This window comes from Primulina huaijiensis, chromosome 5, assembly GCF_012295235.1.
Source record: "Primulina huaijiensis isolate GDHJ02 chromosome 5, ASM1229523v2, whole genome shotgun sequence".
Taxonomy (NCBI): Eukaryota; Viridiplantae; Streptophyta; class Magnoliopsida; order Lamiales; family Gesneriaceae; genus Primulina; species Primulina huaijiensis.
The window spans coordinates 22,440,294-22,457,207 of NC_133310.1; the positions used below are offsets into that span (position 1 = coordinate 22,440,294).

General features: G+C 32.8%; 2 protein-coding genes across 2 annotated transcripts; both read right to left on the reverse strand.

Annotated features, from left to right (window-relative positions):
• Positions 1-2,265: 2,265 nt before the first annotated feature.
• Positions 2,266-5,837, reverse strand: LOC140977250 (cytokinin riboside 5'-monophosphate phosphoribohydrolase LOG1-like). Its single transcript, XM_073441924.1, has 7 exons — positions 5,509-5,837; positions 4,736-4,833; positions 4,605-4,635; positions 3,802-3,901; positions 3,197-3,267; positions 2,908-3,051; positions 2,266-2,771 (listed from the first exon to the last, which is right to left on the reverse strand). Exons 1-7 carry the CDS (start codon positions 5,626-5,628, stop codon positions 2,679-2,681), a joined length of 657 nt encoding a protein of 218 aa, XP_073298025.1. The 5' UTR covers positions 5,629-5,837; the 3' UTR covers positions 2,266-2,678.
• A 7,181-nt stretch (positions 5,838-13,018) lies between these two features.
• Positions 13,019-15,053, reverse strand: LOC140977851 (protein CNGC15a-like). The gene is made up of 5 exons (XM_073442583.1): positions 14,861-15,053; positions 14,437-14,729; positions 14,236-14,347; positions 13,918-14,154; positions 13,019-13,806 (listed from the first exon to the last, which is right to left on the reverse strand). The coding sequence occupies exons 1-5, from the start codon at positions 15,029-15,031 to the stop codon at positions 13,108-13,110; spliced, it is 1,512 nt and encodes a 503-aa protein (XP_073298684.1). The 5' UTR covers positions 15,032-15,053; the 3' UTR covers positions 13,019-13,107.
• Positions 15,054-16,914: the final 1,861 nt, after the last annotated feature.

Below are 16,914 nucleotides of genomic sequence, written 5' to 3' on the forward strand. Positions count from 1 at the left end.
ATTTTGATTTTTACGTTACTTTTATATATTTAATTATTACTATTCTCTATCATATTAAATAAATATAATTTTGTTAAAAAAATTTTAAAAGAAAGTTTTGTAAATTTTGGTACATTGAATGTTTGTAAATTGCTATTAATATTATATATCTTGATTAGAACTTTAATATGATTTTTTGTTTTTACATAATTTAAAAATAATTTTTTATCAAAATTTATTCATATAATAAATGATAAAAAAATTTGAATTTTTGAAAAATATTTATTTATTGTTTAAAGTTTTGATAGACAAAATAATATGTTCTTTTTAGATATATTTTAGTAATAATTTCACTCAACCCAGATAAAAGAATCAATTTAACGGCAAAATATTGTTATCCTCTATTAAACATAATTTCAAATAATATAAATATTTTTGATATAATAATAATTAAAATTTTAAATATATTTACTATATTAATTGATAATTTTAATAATCATTCAGTCGTTAATATTTATTATAAAATACTAGTAATAGTAAAATTTAAAAATAAAGTGGACCATGGACCAAGTATGTAAGGGTAGATGGATACACGCTAAGTTTGACAGCTACAAGACAACAAAATGTGGACAGAGCAGAGCTTTGGTGTTGTTGGACACGTACAATCCGAACTACGTGTCCACAGGTGGTTGGGTGATGACGTCTGGTGTTTGTCCCTCGTGTGCACCCGACCCACTGACCATTTTTCCGAATCTCTGTCGGTTTTTTTTATCTGAAAAAGTAAAATATATAATATATACATATAATTTTGATATAAACACCCATAAAACGATTAAATGTGAATAAAGATATAAAAATTGTCTAATACGTGAATATCACTTCATCGATTCTTACATAAGTGTATACGATAGATATACAATATATCAAAATATTTTTATTATTTTTCATGGAAAATGTGAAAATTAAGACTTATCACATTTTTTATTTATAGGTTGGTCCCTTTAATACGCAAGAAGGAATAATAGAATGTCTCTTTCGAACATACATACATGTCCTTCTTCAAAGAAATAATAGAGAAAATGCATAATTTATTAAAGTAATGAATGAAGATTGTCTTAATAATTAATTAATTAATATTACAAAAAAATTGTCAAAGAAACAACAGTGTATTCATTCACACACGGAGAGAGTAAATGGCTGAGCAAAAATTGGAATGTTTGATTTGATTTTTAGACAAAGTCCAATTCATTGTTGGACTTGGACATGAAAGATATTCATCCTAAGATTTTTCAGAACCAACTAAATTATGTAAACAATTAGGCCCAAAACCATGACTAAACGAGCTTCTCTTTGGTGCAGATTGCTTGAAAACATAAAATCAATATTAGATCTTTAAAAAGTTCGTACACCAACCATTATCAACCCAAAAATTCCTTACTACAAAACAATATGTGATAATTCTACATAAATTTGATATTGATCTCATACATTTTCTACATATTAAAAATATGAAAATGTGTGTATTTGTGAAAATCAATAAAATATCACAAAAATTAATGTGAGACAGTCTTACGAGTCAATTTTGTGAGAACAATATTCTATTTGGATCATTCATAAAAAAATATTAATTGTTATTGTAAATATGAATATGATTAACGAATACAAAGAATAAAGATCCATAAAAAGGTGGTGTCCCTACCTTAAATTAATGGAAGGAAGAGAGAGTGAGTGAGTATAAACATGTTTGTAACAAAAATGGTCCCCTCGTTTCTCATTGAAACACTACAATTGCTCCATTCCTATCCTGCCATTTATTCAAAGTTTCAAACTATGGAATCTGACAATGATAACAAACAACTAGTCACTAACAACCAACATTTACTTTTCTAGTTAGAGACCAACGTCTTGCTCATGCCGTGGATGGACTGTTATATTGACCCGAGAACCGGGGCTAGAGTCGTTGACAGCTAAACCACTCTCATTTTATTCAGGATCAACGTTCTAATTTTACATCATTCCATCATACATCGACATTTACATATAACTTGCCAGTAACTTCATGAGTTGAGTTCAACCTACCGTAAACATGTTAAACTAATGATCTATATTTTGTCACATTAACACAATTAACATTAATATTATCTATCCCAACTGGATTGAGGTACTTCTTAAGGATAGCATCTTACGTCCCAACTTTGTCTTGCTAGTTTTCATTATTTCTTTTGTATGCGTTGATTTCTTAAAAAAAAAATTTAAAATAAGACGATGACAATGTTCTCCTACAGAAACTTTCACAAGGGAAACATAAAAATGGCAGTGGAATCCATTCATCAAAGGGCATGATCTGACCTGCAACTTTGTCCTTGAGACTTCTTTTCAATTGGTCAAAGTAGAATAAATATGAACATCTTCTATAGAATGAAATCTTGACATAGACAAAAGATTGAAGTCATTAGTGGCGGGGAATGGGATTAATATTGGTATGCATTCAATCTGGTAGACCAGTTACAACTTGAAAATAGAGGGAACTGAGTTTCCATATGAAGCTGTATTAAGAGAGTTATCATATGGCCAGGCCATAAACTTTACAAGATAAGATTTCCCATCCTACATAAATTCGAAATCGCGAGTCAGCTTTTTTTAGTGGCCATTCGCATGATCTAACTGTGGAGCGATAGTATGCAGAAAATCCATTGTTTTCACCTCGAAAGATCGTATATCTGAGAATAGCCCAGCTGCTCCATTTCCCAGCTATGTTTTGAGGCCACTCTTTCATGTCGAGGTACATAATCCTGTAAGACATCCTTATATTTAGACAAAATTCCACTTTGTGAATGCTTTTTGTTGGTCGATATATTCTTGAAAAACGGGGGATATTTAATTTATCTAATCCTTCTGCTGGATTTATCAAGGAAAATAGTTTACTACCTCCAATTTTTTGACAAGTTCCTTTGCATTAGGTGCAGAGACAATGATATGGCGCGCACTTGGACTAATGAATCCTTCCTCCACCGCTTTGTCGATGAACGACAGTAACGAGTTATAGTATCCATCTACATTTAGCAATCCTACCTGCAAATATTCGACAGCACTTACAAATTTTCTTTATGGGATTTGATCAAGTTCTTATTCGTTCTATTTTCTTTAATGATATGAAGTTTCTGATATCTGAATAATATATATCAATGAATCTATGGCATATCAGGAAATAAAGTACCGGTTTATCATGGATTCCAAGTTGAGCCCATGTGATCACTTCAAGCAATTCCTCAAGAGTTCCATAGCCACCTGTTTGCATCAAAATAGTTCATTTATAGCATATGTTAAATTCCTTGACCAAGTTCTTAATATCGAGAATAGGCAAAAAGTATGATTTCAATTAAAAAAAACATGTATATCCATCGATAACGATTTCTATTTATCCTACAGGCAAATAAAAACATGTAATCTAGTCTATTTTTTGAAGTATCTTACTCTCTTATAATCAAAAGGAGTTTCTTTTTAAAACATTTGTAATAATTTTCTATCTTGTTACATTTTATGTTACACAGAACAGTTGTTTGTGTCATAACTTATAAATTGACTAGGAGTTGGTTGCTGTACTGCATTTCTTTGGTTCTATGTTTAACAAAGATTTTGCAGATGAAAACAGCAAAGAACAAGAATTCAATCCCATTAGTAGCATTTGCTACCTTTATAATTCATTTAAGGAAAAAAATGATGCATTTAGAAGCCACTGCACAAACTTTTAAGACCAAGAAATGAGAGAAATGGCAAACTTCAAACTGAGAAATTGGCGCAAGTGAAGGGTTTTACACCAACCTGGCAAGGCAATAAAAGCATCAGAATGCCTAGCCATTTCTGCTTTCCTTTGGTGCATATCTGCAACAGCTTTCACTTCTCCAACTGTTACACCAGTTAACTGCAAAAGGATACTCGTTCCCATTAACCAAAATTGTTGATAAAGCTGAAAAAGAAAGGAAGAGTTTACTTGCATGTTGAATACTGTGCATTTTTTGCAGTGAAGCAATAATGGGTGGTTTTGCAGAAGCAATAAAATTCAAAATCAGCAATTTCAGAGCCAGTGGTAAATTTGAATGACAGAAAAGGCCAAGGAAAAACAGTACAAGAGCCATAGGTAGCAGAGCAGAACAATCAGATATGTGAAAATTAGAGAAAATATCTGGAGTCCGAATGTAGTCATATGTTGCAGTGAAACAACATCTACTTAAATCCTTTTCGTTGTGGATAACGTTGCAACCACCAACCAAGAACCAAATGGTTTGTATTTGGTCAGAGTCAAGGAACAAAAATTAAAAGCAGATGAAAGAAATGCAGAGCAAACAGGCTCATAAGTCGATCAATATTCAAGACATAACGAGCTTGTAGTCCATTACGGATCAAGAAAAGTGTTGTCATCCAAGAGAAACATATTCAACCAATCAAACAGTACACCCTGAGAAGCAGAAACTACGGTTGACGAAAACATGAAAAAACAGAAAAGAAAATCATTGTATCTTCCTCATCATCGGTCTTATTAGAAAGCATTCAAACTAAAAAAAGTTGTAAATAAATTATGTAAACCGGAAAACAGCCCAAAGACATTTTAACCGTAGCGGACAAACCTCTCGAGGCATGAGCGTCTTGGGAATCACCCTGCATAAAGAGACAATAACATGACAAAAAAAAAAATCAGTCAAGTAAAGAATTAAGCAGAAACTTCACCATTATTAACTGATTAAAAGAAAGCTTATACCCCATGACATGCCGACCACCATCATGAACAGCTTGTGAAACAAAACCCATAAGTCCTATGCTGCCTCCTCCATACACCAAATCAATGTTCCTAGAAACCTAAGAACACGTGAACACATCAGACCAGAGGAAAAATGAAGTTTGTCTTCTTACAAGCGAACTTTTTATTTGACCAAGTATAATTTTATGTACAGTAGCCGCCCACCACCCTCTCTCCAAAAAATGGACATTTATCATAACTTCGACATCGTAAAAAAGGCGAAAAAATTATTCTGTACCAAACATGGAGGCTAATACAGTAGGGGAGAGTACTTCATATAGTACGATCGTATGTTGGGGTTCTTATCCATTTGAGGAAGAAAACTAGATTTTCATTGGAAAAAAATTGGGAGACACCTGTAGATGAAAGTAACATGACATGCGGAGTGTCTACACTAAAAGCACAAAGATCTAATCTTCCCCGTGTCATTTTTAGAGCAGATGACCTCAAAATATCGAGTTCGAATTATTTAAACCAACCGGTGGGGTGAAAAATTAGGATTCCCAAAAGCTAAACGCCATAAAATTTTCGAGAGCAGAGACACTGCATTCCGAAATGATGGCAACAATTTCTTGTAAAAACCCAAGTCAAAAACATAAGTAAAACAACGAAAGATGCAAATAACAAGAATTTGAACAAACTTTCATTCGAAGACGAACACAACATTTTCTTAAATACAGAAATAAACACACTTCAATGAGAAAAAAAGGAAGGGAGAAACTAAATGCATGTACCAAGACTTTTCCCAGCTCAATAGCAGATTCTTGATAGCTGGTCTTCTTGCCTTGGCTACTCCCACAGAACACACAAATCTTCTTGAATTTCGACGCCTTCACTTCTTTATTTCTCTCCATTTTTTCCCTACCTTTCTCTCTTTTATCTCCAAATTTAAGCGGCACCTTAGAATAAAAGAACAAACTTTCTTACAACATTCCCCTGAATACACCCGACATGGCTACTATATGCTAATATAATGCTTCCTTCATAGTAAAAATAGCATGTATTTATCAAAAAAGAAGCGGGAGAGAATGGAAGAATACACGCATCAACTAGGAGTGGAGATATCTGCGCTTACTATATGATTGGCTTGGGTTTATTTATAGTGGGAAGGAAAATGGCATGCGTGACTGGCACGTGTGGACCACTTCATTTGTTAAGTTTTTTCTTTCTTTTTAATAATTCTATTTTATTTCCTAGAACTTGAATTTTGTATACATATATATTTCAAATGTACTGAATTCATGTAAATTAAATATATAATCTATTTAATTTATGTAATATTATGGGAAATCTTGTTATTTATGCTATAGTTAAAATGTAATTGGAAAGATATTAAATAATTTTTAATCATTTGGAAATGAAAGGGAAATATTGTCATTGGCTGATATGGGGTTTTATTTTGTATTCGATTCAATAATGTAATTAATTATATATTATTCTTCGGAAATTATTTATTTCAAAGCACATTTTATTATTTATTAAAATTTTTTTATTGGATAGGAGGTGGAGATAATGAGTAAAGAATGAAAATTTTGGCACTCCCAATTTTTATCCAATCGCAATTTTTTCTTTTTTCCTTTAGTCATTCATCCAATTGGTTTTTTTAATAAAAAAAGGTAATTCATCATTTCAACCAATTGTTTATATAATCCAATATATATATCCAATATATATATATCCAATAGAAACAAACAAACTTTTTAAGCCAAGAATGGCAACAAACGGAATTTCATTTTATCAATTATTAATTTAACTATAATTATAATTGTTATTAATGTAATAACACGTATTACTAAAAGATTCATCAATCAATTCGCGTGATGTAGAATACAAACATAGGTTTGCGACAAAATAAAACATGCGAGGACAACCTGGTTTTAAAGATAAATCAAATAAGATTTTAAAATTATTTTTTTGAACAACAAAGAAGCGATAAAATAAAATTGATCTTGTAGTGACTTGAGTTCGAGCTCGAATTCGAGTCCTCCACCTCTTAGATTGAGATAACAGAAAAAAAAATGGAAATAGTTTGTTCATAAAATCAATGGGTGGCAATATTTTTGGTCTTTTTTTTTTTTTTGCTAGTTTTCTTCAAACCCAGGGAAAAAAAACAAATAAAATAGAGCAATTTATGTGCAGTCGACACGCATACCTAGGAAGTGACAATGGGGTAGGGAGTATTCGATGCCTATCGGCAAGAATTGTCTCGGGACACCTATTTAGGGAAAGGAAGCTAGCTTTCTAATCGGGTCGGGTGTGCCTAACCTCATCTTCACACAATACTCCAACAAATCCAATTAATAAATATTCATTCAAAATACACAAAATTTATTCGGCAAGCATCGGGATTGTCCTAAACTTGTTCATATATAAATGCACACTTCATTAACGATGACTGTAAATTTTAAAAGATCATCGACTTGTCGTTTGCGGTAATAGTTTTGTTTTGTTGTCCACCAACCATGCGAAGCTCTATGCTCGCCAATGGAATTAACACTCACATATTGAATATACATATATATGTGTGTGTGTGTGTGTGTGGAGCAGTGTGTAAGAAAGAATATATTTGGATGGAAATTTATAAAATATATATATACATGGGGGGGTGGGTGCCCTCACCACATTCCATTAAGCTGAGAGAAAACTTGTTGTTTTCTTGGGAAACATTTTGTGTGTTTCATTCCCACATGAGTTTCTTAATTTCCCCTTACAATTTGCTGTCCCCTTAACCCGGCCTAGCTTCTCTCATTTCTCCCTATCGCCATTGGAGGAACTTTAACCTGATATATCCTGAAAATAATGCAGTAAATCCTGCTATCAAGATTTTCAGATCTCATCCATATATAATTTTCACTAAATGTCTAAAATTGTCCCTTTTAAAAAGCTTGTTGATTTGCACATATTTAAATAACATATATATTGAATACAATAATTGTCTAGGTGACCTGGTATGTGGGAACAGAGTCATTTAAACCCCATATGTCATTAAAATGATGTAATAAAAAATTCCACATCCCAATGGAGTCTGCCTGCTTACGCCAACATTCAGTACTCACATACCTTGGCCGAAGGGAAATTAATTTATAGTCGATGGGCTCACTTAAGTACAATATATGAATATTAACAGTGGAAACCCTACGTATATATAGATCAGTAGGAGCTAAGAGTTTGGTGCAGCCGCAACTCTTCGAGAACATAAACCAAGTTGGATTTGAATTTGAGTAACATATTTGACTCCCCAAAAATTTGTATAGATAAATATTTAAGATATATTTATTTTATTTAAAAACATTTCCACTCATTGAGACAAGCCCCAAAATAAAGTAAACAATTTTCAAGAAGAAGTAGTATCCTAAATGCTTGTTTTTTTTCCAATTTTTGTTTTTTTGACCTTCCCTCCTCTGATTGTTAGTAGGGGGCGGCCACGCGGTGTCACCCAATTAGATGCACTATCTAAAACATTAATTAATTAATTTATATATATAAAAAAGAAGGTATTGGACTTTGTTGTAGCTTGTTCGTTTCTCTCATTTCTCTACTTCCCAACTATCTATACTATATTATATAAAAAAAAAATGAAAATAATTTTGTATTAATTATTTAGTATTATTTGATCGAATTAAAAATAATAATAACACATGCAACACATGTGCATCTTTTATTAATATATACATAATATATTGTGTTTTTATTAAAAAAAATATTTGTGATTGTTCTCTTAAATTTGGCAAAAACTAGTGTGAGACGGTCTCACAGGTCGTATTTTGTGATACGGATATCTTATTTCGGTCATCCATAAAAAATATTACTTTTTATGCTAAGATTATTATTTTTTATTGTGAATATCGGTAGAGTTGACCCGTTTCACGGAGAAAGATTCGTGAGACCGTCTTACAAAAGACATACTCTATGTGTTTATGCTCTAAATGCATTCCATTCATCAACATAATAAAATAATAAAAGAAAGTGTGAATTTATTTTTCTTATTGACCGTTGAATAGGACAGGATAATGAAATCATATTATTTTGTCAAGAAATCAGCGCAAATCTGAGGCCATGAATACTTTGTGTCCTCAAATTTCAGTACCTGAGATTTTTCTCAAACAGACTATTTATTTCCATGGAAATTACGTTAAAGACAACGATTGAAATATGTGGCTTTAATATATATATATATATATAAATTTTATATTCAATAGATAGATGTCGTCTCATTGATGAACACACGTATCGACACATCTGGTGTGCATAATATAAAAATTGTGTATATATAGATGCAAAAAGATACTGCTGGAATAGTAGCCACTTGCGGAAAAAGTGTGAACAAAATAAATGGTGATTTGAGAGGTTCTCATCTTATCCTTATTTTGATGACAAGTTTTTTATATATAAAAAAAAACACAAATGAAAATGAAATGTAATAAAATTCTAAAAATTAAAGTGTGCGACAGTCTCTAAGTTTTTGTACTTAAATACTTCAATTAGGACTATATAAGTTTTCCTAGTGTGCATGAAACCCACAGACAACGTTAATAAATTTGATTTATTACTTTAGGTAAGGATTAATTCGCTTTGACTAATTAATCAAAAGTGTAAATTCAAATGATTTGTGGGGCTTCTGATCTTTTCAATTATTTATATTAAATTTTCTTGCCTTAAGGTTAAAGACAATATTAAACAACGATTTTGTTTGCATTCATTTCTTCTGTATTTAATGAATTTGACACTTAATTTTATTGCATGTTATAATTTTTACACTAAATTAGAAAAAAAAGAACCGTCGAATACAATTAATATAACGGATGCGAATACAAAAAACTTGTCAAATCAACCTATAATAAATATATGTATCTACAAAACCATATAATCTATTTAATAGTAAATCTTTTATTACATCAACAGATTATTTATGGAATATATGTTTCAAAAGAACCATAACAGATCTGTAGGATGGTAATATAAATCGCATTTTAATAAATATATAAAATTAGATGTAACATAAGTTCAGTCATTTTGTTTGTTGTTGTCCATCTGTCTAACAAATTTAGAAAGTCATTTAAATTGGGAAAAAAAAAGGATAATAATCGAGGTAAAACATAGAAATCCCAATTTATTATATGACCCCACATTATTCCATTCTAATTCTAAAACATTTTTTAACTAATGGGGAATCTCGTTGGTTGTTATTACCGTTACGCTAAAAAAGTCAAAAATACCAATTTTAATGTTCCAAATATTTATAGGTTGAGGAAAATCATCAATTCTTACGAGGAAAATGACATAAATGTCAGTCTGAAAATCGCAACATATATTCGAATTAAACAATCTCAAATATTAGAGGACCTTACAACGATAATTATACGTACCATGAACAAAAAACTATAACATAAAATTTAATTAAAAAACACAAAGATTATCCAATAGGTTCATCTCAGTTATTCGAAATCATAAACATCGCCTTCAAATAGATATTTGATTGATGGTCAAAAGTTCGATTCCTCCCACCAACACCTTCTCAGCCAAGATCGTTACTCAAAGTTGGCAAGTATAGTTTACTTAACTAACATTATTTGCCGATTATTGCGTTAATCTTGAATTTTACCCAGTAAAATCATCAATATCGAGTCTTCCTACCCACTACAATGCTTTTGCATCTAAAAGAAGAATGCATGAAATTAGTGTGATCATTAGGTTGTAATGAAGTCCAAAATGGAGGCCATCATGCATGCGTAACAAACTTTGGATAATTCATCTAATTTTAAATCATAATTTACATCCAACTTCTGTTTGACTTAAATAAAATATATGGCATGCCATATCGATTATTGATCACTGCATAATATAATATCAAAATTTATATGTGTAGGGAAATTTGTTATAATACCAATTTAAAGAGAAATTTCAGATCCGTTTTGAGAATCATAATGAGTTAGTCTATGCTACATCGAAAGTATTGTACTTTCTCTTTTTATTCCAATATCATTATATCACGTAAATCTATCATATTTTTATGGAAGTTGACATATACGTTAATAATCTAAAAATTAACATTGGACCACGTCACAGAATCAGAAATACTCGAATAATCAAATCATTAATATACTCACTTTTTATACTGATTTACAAGTCAGCAATTCAAGAGTCAAAAAGTAAGCAAAAAGTTTGACTATATATTTGACACAGATTCATTCACCACCGAAAGGGATTCTAAAAAGAAACTTTATATATATACTAATATTATACCTTTTGAAATATAATCGAATGGAAAAAAAAAAAAAAAAAAACCTCACCCTTTCGAATTACATATAAATATATATATTTAAGTTAAAAGAAAACAATAAACTATTAATTATATTTTTTTTAGTCATGTAATAAAAAGGAAAAAAATGGGGATATTTTGCTGTGCAGATGGGAGTAAGATAATGCAGGGTGGGGCATCCTGGTTTCGGAGTCCGCTAAATATTGTTTCTCTTTTTGAAGAAAATCATGTCCGTCTCATCCATAGTTTGTCTACCATTCCGATTCCTGTCATACGCACGATATATTATCGTTGAAATTGTTAGACATCTCTAACCTTACACCAAAATGTATTATAGTTGAAATTGTTAGGACATCTCCAACCTTGCACCAAAATGACGTCATTTTGGTCATTTTGGTGCAAGGTTGATTGCTCCAATGAGAGTGCTATCTTTTGCACCAAGATAGCGCCTCACTCTCCCTTGCACCAAATTTGACGCGGGGAAAATCTCATCACCAAATTTGGTGCAATAATTTTATTTTTTAAATAATTATTAATAATGTATAAATAGTAATTTAATACTTGTTTTATTAATGTAATAATTATATATTTAACATAAAAAATTAATTATAATTATTTATTAATTTTTTAAATAAATATTTAATTATTGATTTTTTAATATTTATTTATGCTAATTATTAATAATTAAGGAATATTTTGAGAATATTTTTTTGGTGGAAGATTTGAAATAAATGGTTTGGAAATGGATGTTGTATTTGGTGCAAAAATCACGCTATNACATCTCTAACCTTACACCAAAATGTATTATAGTTGAAATTGTTAGGACATCTCCAACCTTGCACCAAAATGACGTCATTTTGGTCATTTTGGTGCAAGGTTGATTGCTCCAATGAGAGTGCTATCTTTTGCACCAAGATAGCGCCTCACTCTCCCTTGCACCAAATTTGACGCGGGGAAAATCTCATCACCAAATTTGGTGCAATAATTTTATTTTTTAAATAATTATTAATAATGTATAAATAGTAATTTAATACTTGTTTTATTAATTTAATAATTATATATTTCACATAAAAAAATTAATTATAATTATTTATTAATTTTATAAATAAATGTTTAATTATTGATTTTTTAATATTTATTTATTTATGTTAATTATTAATAATTAAGGAATATTTTGAAAATATTATTTTTGGTGTAAGATTTGAAATAAATGGGTTGGAGATGGATGTTGTATTTGGTGCAAAATTCGCACTATTTTAGTAGATTTTGTGGTTCAAGATGATCTATTGCTTTTTGAGTCAATCTGGTTATAGAAAATAGAATCATTTGATTTTTTTGTTCTTTTGTTTTTTTAAAAAATTATTAGATATAATATCATAATACTTTTTTAAAATTTTTATTAAAAAAATAAAAAGAAAATAAAACATCGATGCTATGAAACAAAATCGAGTATCACACTGATTTTAAATTTGAACAACGTGAATTCTTGGAGAAGTAAATGATGCGTTTCTTTGATACATACAATCAAAGTGTATGTTTCCTAGATGGGTAAAATATTTGGGGTCAAAAGTAGGGTTTGAGGTAAACTCATTAGTTACCAAAAGTAAGGAACCAAATAGGAAATTATTTAAAAAAAATTTTTTGGGTCAAAAAGACAGGGAGGAATTGGTTTATGGCGAGACAAAGCATGTTACTTGGTTTTATTGGGAGGGAAAGACACAAAATCATGTGTGTGTGACGAACGATGAATTACCTATTTATCTTTTTTTGTCCTACAACACTAATTTAATAACATAGAATGATGTAAATTCATATTTCACTTTTTTAATTAGACCACATTTTTATTAATAAAATCATTATTATTTCGAATATAAAATAGAGTGTGAATAACAATAATTGGAGACAAACTAATCCGACGTCGAATCGTGTTACTTTTTCGATGGATTCTAAAGTAGAAAATGTTATCCTAATATTTGTCTCTAGGGTTTATGAAGGAATTATTGGGACGGAGGCCCATAAATAAGTACATAAGCCCATTACACAAAATGTGAAGCCCAAACTCGTTTATGATCCACTAATTTTGAACTGAGAAGTCAGGTTCGACGGGCTTCTCCAACACATTGAGCATGTCCATTTGCAAGCTATTCCTCAGGCTTCTGCCCGTGCAACTACTACTACGAGCCACCTTTGCAGCACACATAGCAAACTCCGACGCTCTCGCCGGCAGAGAACTGCCACATCTCACAAGCCATTGCGGTGACGCTGCCACAGCCCTCTCCCGAGCCTTAAGCAATGCGGCCTCCCGCCTCCTCTTGAACCTAAACCAAGCTGCTTGTATAAAACAGGCGGCCCACATCCTCCACTGGTGTGAATGAAACCGGAACTTATGTTTCAGTTGCTTGCTGTGCAGTTTTCGAAACTGCGATGCGATGAACTTCACGTCCTCTGCCGCAAGGGCGAAAGCCTCGACATCGGTTATGGCCTTTACGGTTCGAGTTGATGAAGGTAGGAGAATGCTCGGGCGAGGATATAGAGCCCAAGAGAGGAGTTCTTCCCCACAGAAGTCTCCGGATCCAAGGCGACACAAGTTGAAAAACCCGGTTCGACCTCCATTGGTCGTGTAGGATTCAAGATGGCCTCGTAAGATGAAGAGCATTTCTATCACAGGGTCGCCCTCTCTCACTATGCAAGTACCCTGACTGCATAGAACAGGCCTCAATCTTTCACATATTGCATCAAGTGCGCAAGAATCCATCTCATCAAACAGAGGAACCTACAATGATACAGTTAACAAATTGTGAAAAATATAACTAAACTCCTTTTGTTTCTCACAGACATAATCTCTTTTTCTTGCTATGGTAAAATGAATAAAGTTGAAACTTACTCTTCGAACAAGGTCTAGACAAATGTGGTGCTTGATGTCTCTTCGGAGATCCAAAGGAAGACTTCCAAGGATAGATTCCTCATCGACTCCTCTTGCTGCAACCCATCTAAACAGATCGTGTTTTCGTACTCTCTCCTTTAACTCGTGGGGAAGTTGCCGATGATGCATCCATTGCTCGGTGTCATTTCTTCGAACCCTCCATTCCTCTAGTCTTGCAGTACAAGATTGTAGATACGCCTATTTAAGATACTCACATGTTCAAACAAATCAACGTTGACTTGTATCGAGATGGAATGTATGATAATTTATGAGACTCACTTGCATGTTCCCTATCAGCAGGGCAAAAAGCACCAAGCCAAGAATTGCAATGGTTACAGCAAAATTAATTTCCCCAATATAGGTAGTTGTCATCAGATTCTGTCCGATAGAGCTGCAGATGAGCGTCATTGTTGCTGGTTACTAGTCGAAATCAAACCAGAATATTATCGACCTGATAATACAAATTAATACTCGACATACCTCAGATTTCTTAGTCCCCACCAGAAACAATACGAGTATTTGTTGAGGAAACTAGACGTCGTCACACTATAAGTCAGTGCATCACTGTAAATTCCAAAGTTATGGAAATCGCTACCAGGACCACAGAGCACTGAAATGTTGCTCGATTCAAACCAAGCCCTCCTACTATAATCGTCCTTCGTTTGGCAGTCAAAGTAGAAGTATTGACAGTTTGGTTGTTGAAGATCACAGATTTTTTTCCAGCACTCTTCTTGCCTCTGCACCGCCAGAAGGTACCAGCAAGAACCTATGACCTTCGCAAACAAATGTTCATAAGATATATAAGACAAGTCTAGGAATCAGTATAATTTTCTGGGTACGATCACGCTACTTCTAGCAAATATTTTGTGACACAGCAAGAATCACGTTACGATGAGAAACTTACATGACTTGCCAGCATGAAGAGCATAAGATTAAAAGCTGCACCAGCCCATGCAGCTTCCACCACCACACCGGCAGTCTTGATGATTTTAGATGAAAGAGGAAAAACAAGATACAGTCTCAAAATGAATTGAAATATTATTGTGATCCTAAAACCATGTTTTGCGCTGATCATAGTCGAGCCCCGCAGTGACGGTAACACAGCCCAAATTAACACCTATGTATGAATAATAATCATCATCATCATCATCATCATCATCACCAGCTGTTTGATTCACATAATAGTAAACAGTGGATGTCGTTTAACCGGTAAAACGTTACCTGCGGAAGCGGTAGAGCACCCAATAAGTCGATCCAGAAATCTCTACGAATATATCTCGAAGCTATCTTTGAAGAACTGATAACAAGCTCTCCTCGCCCAAATACGCGAGAAGAAGGTGCGGTGTAAGCTGTTCTAAACTGAACAAAAATCCGAATCATGTAAATTGCATCTACCAGTGACCGAACAACAGTTAGAACAATCTCAAAAGTGACACTTGCTTGCATACACGAGTGCTCCTTAACACTTGGAAGGTAAAAGAATAAAGGGTCAACAAAAAGAGAGATGAGACATGACAGGAGAAAAATTTTATTCCATCTGCTTAAAACGTGCCCTCTTGGATCTAATATGTTGTTGTTCACGGTCTCATAGTCTTCCGAGAAAACTCTGGATAGCTTCTTGTCCTGAAACAGTCTGCTAGCCGCCTGAATATTGGGGTTCCTGAGGTGATATGTGGTTGTTTCTTTACCCTTCTCCATTGAGACGAAGGCCACCGAGTCATCACATTTTGGTGGAGAACACTTTGCACCTTCAGGATCATCTTGAAATCTAGCGACATGATAAATGTAGTGCCAATCATTATTGCAACTCGAACACAACATATATGAAAAAAAAAAAAAAAAGATAAGGATTTTTCAGGCAACCTTACTGATTTTGAATTGGCGAAGCCCATGTCGCTAATGTAGGTTATGTTTATGCTTTCAATCCCACGTTAGCAGGTTAAAAAATTTGGCCAGCTTAGTGCTATTTCATGGAGAAAAAGAAAATCACTTATAAACAAAAACTTGCACTATTCGTGTGTATCAAATGATAGAGAACAAGCATCTAGGGATATATAATATGTGTTTATGGGGTGAAACGGAGTTCTCAAATTCTTGTTTTTGTAATATTTTCATGCTCTTTGGTAGAGATTCAGTTGCATGAATCTTGCGAAATCTCGAGTTTGATTATTATTTTGGTAGTATAGGCGATTGAAATCGATCAGCTGCAAATGAAAACAAAATATATCCTTTCCAAGTACAAAATGAGACAAAACTTGGAATTCTTGACATAATTGTCTGTTTGGACAACCACACTTTTGCCCTTATTTTGTCTGATTAGTTCATGATTTAGCCCAATTATTTTTTTTCACTAAAATGGTAAAAAAAGTGTTAACGTAGAAATAGACACGTCTGTCCAACATAATCAATATAACCAAATATAAAAAAAAATTAGATATAACAAAAATTCGGTTTGCTCTATTTTGTTTTGTTTTTTGAGCTGGGAAGTGGTTTTCATAATTTTTAGTTTATGAAGTAGAGAATAACTTACAAGATAGAGAATTCTACAACTAAAAACGACTTGGTGGCTTTCGTCACTCTAGTAATTTATATATGTAATCGCTTTCATGGTGACGTTGAGCGCCCTCTCACTTTGGGAGAGATGGCTACCAATTGCCACCCCCACGCTTTCTGTCACTGGCTAGGATGATTTACCCAAGGTGTCGTCTGGATTCCTTCTTCCTGTGGAGTCTATTAAGTCTTTCAAGAAGTATCCTACCTTGGTCAGTCTTACATTGATTGTTCTATGGCCAACAATGGCCAGATACATCAGATTTTGTCGGTTCCTGCATACTAGGCTTTGGAATGTCACTAAACATAGAAACGTGAATGACAACATTGTTTGCCATTAACGGTGCTCGCTTGACAGATAAACTCGACGGACGTCGTCATATGCGGTACTCGATACTCTCTTTTTGT